We start from the raw sequence: 7,894 nt of genomic DNA, 5'->3' as shown, positions 1-7,894 counted from the left end.
ATGTGAAGGCCTTGAAGCAGGAAAATAACCCAATCAAACTTCAAGAATGGAGGCAGGCTGATCAGGAGCAAGGCTTCCTCAGTGATCTGGAGGAGAGATCATGGTGACCTGGACTAGGATGGGTGCCAAAAAGGTGGAAGGAAATGAACAGACTGGGGAAATATTTAGGAGGATCAATTAATACGACTTAGTGATCGACTGGCTGTGAGAATTAAGGAGAAAGAATCATCACAGGGATTTCCCGGGTTTCTGGCTTGTGCAAGTGATATGGTTTACTGAGCTAGGAAATACCAGCGAGGAAGACACAGACACAAATGCACGCATGCGCACACCTGTGCACACACACACCTCACAGGAGTTGAGAAGATTAACTGTAATTATTTCATTCTTTTCCCTCTCATAGCCTCTCCTCCTTCCTGTAAAAAAAAAAGGATTGTCCAGGAGCAGACAGATAAAAGTTCAAACTGAAGGCTCTCTGAGGTGGCTTCCACTACATGGTGTAAAAAAATATGAAACAAAGTAAAAATCCCATCAGAAAACGATGGCGATACTATTCTAGCTTGCCTTTAGCTCTGATCTTTGAATTTGATGGTCAATTATTGGGATACCCTAAAAACAGCACTTAAAGTGTCTCTAGTGCCAAAAAGAAGTTCACAAACCAATGTACCTCTTGGTGGGTTGTTTATTAGTGACGATAAACACCTCTTGTTTATTGTTGTTGCTTAAAAGAGAAAGCCGTTGCCCACACAGGAGCAGGCCAGTTCAGACTCAACCAGCCAGGACCTCTTTCCTGCTCCAAGCCTCCATTTGCTCACATGTGACAATGGCTCCAGGACCCAAATAATCTGTACTGTGTTGGAATTAAACTTTATTTGAGCCGCAACCATATAAATATATGTACACCACATTACATACTATACAAGTGTGCCAGTCATCCTCCACCATCCCCCATCCAGTCATTCCAACTCCCAAGTATGTCAAATTGAGAAGAACCCAAGACGCAATCAGTTCACAGAGAGCATGTGCAGCCAGGAGGAGCACCATGCCTCCCAGAGGATCAAACGGGTAGGGCAATAGGCCGGTCTGGTCAAGTCACACAAAAGGATTCCTTTAACATCTTGAACTCAAGTCTTAATTCAATTGCTATGAATTTCTCAGCCTATTTGGTTAACATTGAAATGGAATAAAAAATACAGCCTCCTCAAAACACATTTTTTACAAGAAAAAAGTGGCTAGAAGGCAATTTAGTCACTTGTGATTCTGAAGAAAAAGGAAGGCCTTTCTTTGCATTACTGAGAGTTTTCAGTTGAAAGGAAAATGTAATCCAGAGTTGTTATATTCCAAGACAAAACACAAACAGGCATATGTAAATCTTGAATCCTATTCTGTGGTGCACTGAAATTGTGTAGGGGTAAAAAAGAAGTATGGCCATATTTTCCTAATGATAACTTTTCCATATAGACCTACATTTCATTGACACTTTTTTCTGTAAATATTTTTAATGTGGATAATCAGTTTCTGTCACTTGTCCAATACCTAGAAGTGCCTGACAATGTTCTAACATGAATTTCTGGATTGGTTTCAGAAACAGAGTGATTGGTAACTGTATCTGCAAATGGCTGGTCTATTTTGATGTGAGCTTAATTAATGCTGCATATGAAACTCCAAATGTCATAATCCAGGAGTTTTAAAATTTTAATTATTAGACAGATTTAGTTAACTTATTATAAAATGAAATTTGAATTTAATTTAGTGTGAGTATTAAATTCTTTTACAATAAATTCCTTTTTAAGAGAGAAGGATTTCATAAAGTCTTTCCATTATGATTTTAGCATGTGGATGAGAACTATATAAAAATGCCACAAATAAAATATGACTTTCATGTTACAACTTGAGCCACCAACTTGCAGGGGAGGGTTGGGCTGCCCCGTTAGGACGTCTAGTCACAAAGTCCAAGCCGCCGTCTGATGAAGTTGGAGATTAGGAGCTGAGGCCATTGCTGGTACTCCACAAGGACATCATGAGGCAAGTTGATCTGATCACAGTCAAGTCTGTTGAGAAGTGTCACACAGACCACAGCAGCTAGAAGAACAATTAGCACAACTCTTGGAATCAATGGGTTCATCTTCTCTATAGAAGCATTAGTCAAACACGCCAGCATCCATAGCACATGTACTTTGTGTATTCCTTTTTTGTAATGTAGACACAACTTACTGAAACTTCTGGTCTTCAATATAACTCATATTTTTGTGGAATCCCACCAAACACTTTATTTAAATAAGTTAACTGAAATTGTTGCAAACACTCTTCCTTCCTCTTTTCCTCCACAATTGACTCCACAATTAAGGCTCAGGAAAGCATCATATTCAAGATAAAGCAGAAAGCTTTGCAATCTGAGACATGCCATCTCCAGTTTTCTATCCTATTTCCATTTCTTAAGAGGAGGGTCTTCTTACTGGAGGATATAACTAGAGAACTAGCCATTATTCCCAAGGTGACATTTTACTCCTTGGTGCAATGGTTGAGTTTGCCTGCTGCATTGCAGCCCTAGCTGAAGAGAAAAGTAAATACAGAAGAGATATAGAATGCTGACCTCAGGAAATACCAATAAAGGTGAATACTGGTCCTCATGAAATTTGAGAGGAAAAAAACATGATATGAAATGCTTAAATGTAAGAAGCAGCACCATGAAAGAGCAAATATATTAGCATTTGATTTCTAAAGAATGAGAATGAAATCTTATGATAAGAAACTGGAGAAAAAAGAACAAAAGTCTTTTTTAAAAATTGAAACTCTCATTTTTGAAAAGTTGTCACAAGGGCAATGTCTTTGGTTTCATCAGCGAGAAAAATTGAGTTCCATATGAATTCTTTATTGTCAGTTTCACATCAAATCTTTGATTTCAAGGAATGTGGTTACTCACATCGAAATCAGTGTTAGCCACTTTGAATTGCTAACAGTGTGATAATCTCCATCTGAATCTGCATCATTTTAAAAAGGATTTCGGTGCATATGTGATTTGATTAGATGTGTCTATATTAACAAACTTGGAAGGCATGGAGAGAGTTGGGCATGAGGATAATGTTTATTTCTTTGACCTCTCTGCTACTTCAGACTTCTTTATAAGATCTAGATTTGGGAAGAAGTAGTATACTGTAATTATAATAGTACATGCTATCTTTATTTTTAAATGACAAATAGTAACTGTATATAATTATGAGGTACAATGTGATGATTCGATATATGTGTACATTGTGAAATGGTTAAATTAACCTAATTCACATATCTATCATCTCTTATACTTGCATTTTTGTGGTGAAAACAATTAAAATCTACTCTCTTAGAGATTTTTCAATATACATTATTACGAACTCTCATCACTATGCTATGCAATAGAGCTCTCAAGCTTAATCCTCCTTGTAACTGAAATTTTGCACCCTTTGACCAGTTTCTCCCCATTCCCCATCCCCCTATACTCTGGTAACCACCATTCTACTCTCTATTTCTATGAATTTGATTTTTCTAGATTCCACATCTAAGTAAAATCATATAGTATTTGTCTATCTGTGCCTGGCTTATTTCACTTAACAAAATGACCTCCAAATTCATCCATGTTGTTGCAAATGAGGGAGTTTCCTTCTTTTTAAAGGCGAAATAGTATTCCATCATGTATATATACCACATTTAAAAAATCTATTCATCTGTTGACGGACACTTGGTTGATTCCGTATCTTGGCTATTGCGAATAATGCTGCAACAAACATGGGAGAGCAGGTGTCTCTTTACAGCACACTGATACCAGTTCCTTCAGCTATTTACTCAGAGGTGGGATTGCTAGCTCATATGGGAATTCGTAGTTTTTTGAAGAACCATCATACTGTTTTTCATAATTGATGTACTAATTTACATTCCCATCAACAGTATTCAAGGGTTCTCTTTTCTCCACATCCTGCCAACACTTTTAATCTTTCGTCTTTTTTGATTATGGCCATTCTAGCAGGTGTGAAGTGACACCTCACCATGGTTTCAATTTGCATTTCCCTGATGACTAGTGAGGTTGAGCGGTTGTTTGTTTGTTTGTTTTTTAATATATATCTGTTGGCCTTTTGTATGTCTTCTTTTAGAAACTATTCAGATCCTTTGCCCATTTCTCAATTTGTTTTCTTGCTATTGAGTTCCTTGCATATTCTTTATATCACCTTTTATCAGATGTATCAGTTTAGAAATATTTTCTCCATGTGTTTCTCCACATTTCTCCAATCCATGTATATCTTTTTTGTTTGATATGTTATTGCTACATGCCAAGCATTTATGATATCACTTAATCCTTTACAGCTGTTCCTTGAGCTAGGTATTATTTTTGTCCCCTTTTGACAGATGATTAAATGAGGGCTTAGAAAAATCAACCAAATGACCCAGTATTACACAGCTAGTCAGAGCCAATCAACTCCTAGCTTCCTAAACTGATGAGAAGAGTTCTCTACCTTCCATCCATTCCTCCCCTGAGCTAGCACATGGTGAACCATTAGGCAATCCTGCCCTATCGGTTAGACTGACCCATTGGTCAGACTGACCCTCTTGTTCAGTGACGTGAAAAGCAATGAAAATACTCAACTTGAGCTGCGTCAAATATTTCATCACCTAGGACCCTATTTATTCAAAACTCAGTCAGTTGTAAAGCAACTTGGCTGTACAGGTAAACAAGCAAATGGAAGAGCTGGAAACTTCCCACAGCTTTTCAAGTTAATGATCAGCAAACCTGTGAAGCCTAACATGGGCTGGCAGTCACACAGAAAAGTTGAAAGTCCTGCTCTAATCCTTCACTTTGGCAGAAGGATAAAAGGAAACCAGTGCTCTATACTTTTTACAGAGTGGGAACCGACTTTACTAAATGTCTTTTCTGGATTTCAAGGGGAATGCCAAAGATAGAAAAGAACAGGTTATAGCAATCTCAGTGGTGTTTTCTTGACCCTTGAGAATCCACTAACGAGCAGCATATAATAATCTTGTCACCTAAAATTACTATTTCCATGAGCAATTAAAAGGGACTAATTACCCAAAACAATTTGCTGAAATTAAGCCTGACAGCTTTGCTAGCATAATCCTCAGATTAGGCAGGGAGGCTGGCTGCTGGGGAGGAAGAGATACTTAGTGACCCAGCTGCCACCAAGGAGATTGTCAGTGAGCTGACCTGAGGCTAGAATGTTCTGGGAACACACAGACCGGAACATGGAGCTTGATGCACCCTGAGCTGAGCTAGGACTGCCCAGTGATTGTCAACCCTTTGGGAACATTTATGACCCCTTTGAAAATCTGATGAAAGTCTTAATTGGAACCTCTTTTCACACAAAAATACACTTCTGCCTATACACACAAAATATTTGTGTATAACTTCAGGGGTCCCAGGGTCCCTGAAAATTCACTCATGAATCCTTAGGAATCCATACACCGCTATGAATCACCACTTTAACCCCACCTCTCTGATTCAGAATGAACTTCCAACAAGGATTTCCCATGAACAATGGGCAAAAATAGCAGGGCTGGGCACAAATGCCCATGTGTACAGTAGAAGCCAAACAGGGCTGGTCTTTGGAAAATGGCAAAGCAGAAAAGATTAGCTTTGGAGTTCCCAGCCTGGCCTTTCTTCTACCTCTTCCTGGTTGTGTTCATACCCTCCCCCACTGCTCCTCAAGGGTTTGAGTTTATTAAGCAAACACTACCTTTGCTCCCTATATGCCTGGTATGTAAAGCACGGAAAATGTTTTTTAATCAACAACCCAGAGCCTTTGCACTTCCTGTATCTCCACTGAAACATTAATCTCAGGCTGTTGGCTACTTATTAAAAACAAGGTGGGGAAAATTTATATTCAAAGGGGCTGGTCAACGGTAAGAGACATAGAAACAATTTGTTCTTCTAGATTGGTGTTTCTCAAAATGTGCTCCACTAGTCTCTTGCAACAGAATCAGAGATACTTAGGCTTTATTTCAGACATACCAAATCAGAATTGGGGATGGGGGTTGGGAAAGGGCAGTGAATCTGCATGAAAAAATCTTCCCAGTTAAATTATTTGTACATTAATATTTGAAAATGACTGCTTTAAAGACTTGAAACTCTATCTCTGAATCATCATTACCACAAATGTACATACCTGGACCCCAGTTCTTTGGGTGCCCAAACAATGCTGAATTAGAACCAATTCATTATACCTATGAAGAATTGTCCCATACCTTTTATAAAGGTGCTATCAGAGACACTGCACATTATAATATAGCTGATAATTTCATTTAAGTTTAACATTTGGATCAAGATTTTGTGACAAACTGCAAATGTTTTTGTTTAGTAGCTAAATTTTGAGACAGAGTGTTGCTCTGTCGCCCAGGCTGGAGTGCAGTGGCGCAATCTCGACTCACTGCAAGCTCCACCTCCTGAGTTCACACCATTCTTCTGCCTCAGCCTCCCGAGTAGCTGGGACTACAGACGCCCTCCACCACGCCCGGCTAATTTTTTTTGTATTTTTAGTAGAGAAGGGGTTTCACCATGTTAGCCAGGATGGTCTCGATCTCCTGAACTAGTGATTCGCCCGTCTCAGCCTCCCAAATGCAGTGTTTTCATTTACAGCTTGGTTTCCAGGAAACTCGGAGCTCAATCTAAGTGTTTAAATTAAGTATTGTACTCCTGGGTGGCCTCTTTAATACTGATAACTTCTAGCCAGACACAGTGGCTCATGCCTGCAATTCCAGCATTTTGGGAGACTGAGGCATGAGAATTGATTGAACCCTAGGAGTTCAAGACAGCCTTAGCAACAAAGTGAGACTTCAACTTTGCAAAAACAACCACCACCACCACAACAAACCCACACCCCCCACACACAAATTAGTGGTGGTTTGAACCTGTGGTCCCAGCTACTCTGCAGGCTGAGGTGGGAAGATAGCTTTAGCCCAAGAGGTGGAGGCTGCGTGAGCTGTGGTCATACCACTGTGCTCCAACCTGAGTTACAGAGAGAGACCTTGTCTCAAAAAATAAAAATAAAAAAAGGATACCTTCCTATCTATTCCCTTAAATAAATGCCTCCTATTTTTTTTTTTACTTCTGTTTAAATTATATTATTATGCATTCCTCTTTCATTGAAAGCTGCCACAAATGCTTTTTCAAACAGAGGCAGTACAGGTCATCTTTCAATAGATGAATACAGTACTTTTTTGCACCTTATGGAATAGTGAAGAGAGTGGTGATCAGGAGACAGGAGATCTCTATTCTAGTTCATCTCTGTTTCAGTCTCTCTGTTTCCTCAGGCAGGTCAATTACACTCTCTAGACCTCATTTCATCCTCTGAGCAAGGAGCAGGTTAGATCTCAGAGGCTTCTTGCAAGTCTACATCCTCAGCTTACCTACGTCACATGATTTGGTTAGTTCAAAAAACTGCTGTCTTCTCCAGCAGGTCCAGAGGTAACCTCGAGGACTGGGGCTTCTGCCAGATGTGGGACCCTTAACCAGAGATGTGGCAGGATAGGCAGAGGATGGAGCCTTGCGCACTTACTGGAGGTGGGGGTGGGAGGCTCACCAGGGGAATCCAGATGGCCTCCCTGGGGCCAGAGCAGGGGAAAGGAGGGCCACAGATAATGACAGCCACAGACAGGGTGGAATCAATGGCCCTAAATGATCTCTAATGTGTGAGTTGTTGCCAGTGGGGAGCGAAGAGTGGAATAGAGGCTAGGAGGGGGGAATTAAAATGAATGAAACAAAGCTATAGACACTGACTTTGATTAAAATATGTGAAAACAAAGCAAAAAGAAACATTTTTTTTAAAATCTTGTCCCTCTAAAAGTAATAAGTGAATTATATACCATTTATACCTGATTTTCCAGCTACAGTGACTGATTTTCTTGGCAAAAT

General features: G+C 39.6%; 1 protein-coding gene across 1 annotated transcript in view; it reads right to left on the bottom strand.

Moving 5' to 3' along the window:
- Window positions 1–844: 844 nt before the first annotated feature.
- Window positions 845–7,894, bottom strand: part of UPP2 (uridine phosphorylase 2) — a 31,610-nt gene continuing 24,560 nt past the window's right edge. Inside the window, exon 6 of the mRNA XM_015110188.3 lies at window positions 845–2,082. Coding sequence (XP_014965674.3) covers window positions 1,940–2,082 — 143 coding nt within the window. The 3' untranslated portion in view covers window positions 845–1,939. The remainder of the gene's footprint in view (window positions 2,083–7,894) is intronic.

Source organism: Macaca mulatta, chromosome 12 (genome assembly GCF_049350105.2).
Source record: "Macaca mulatta isolate MMU2019108-1 chromosome 12, T2T-MMU8v2.0, whole genome shotgun sequence".
Lineage (NCBI taxonomy): Eukaryota > Metazoa > Chordata > Mammalia > Primates > Cercopithecidae > Macaca > Macaca mulatta.
Note: the sequence above shows the minus strand (reverse complement) of the source record. Positions and strands in the feature narration are given on the sequence as shown.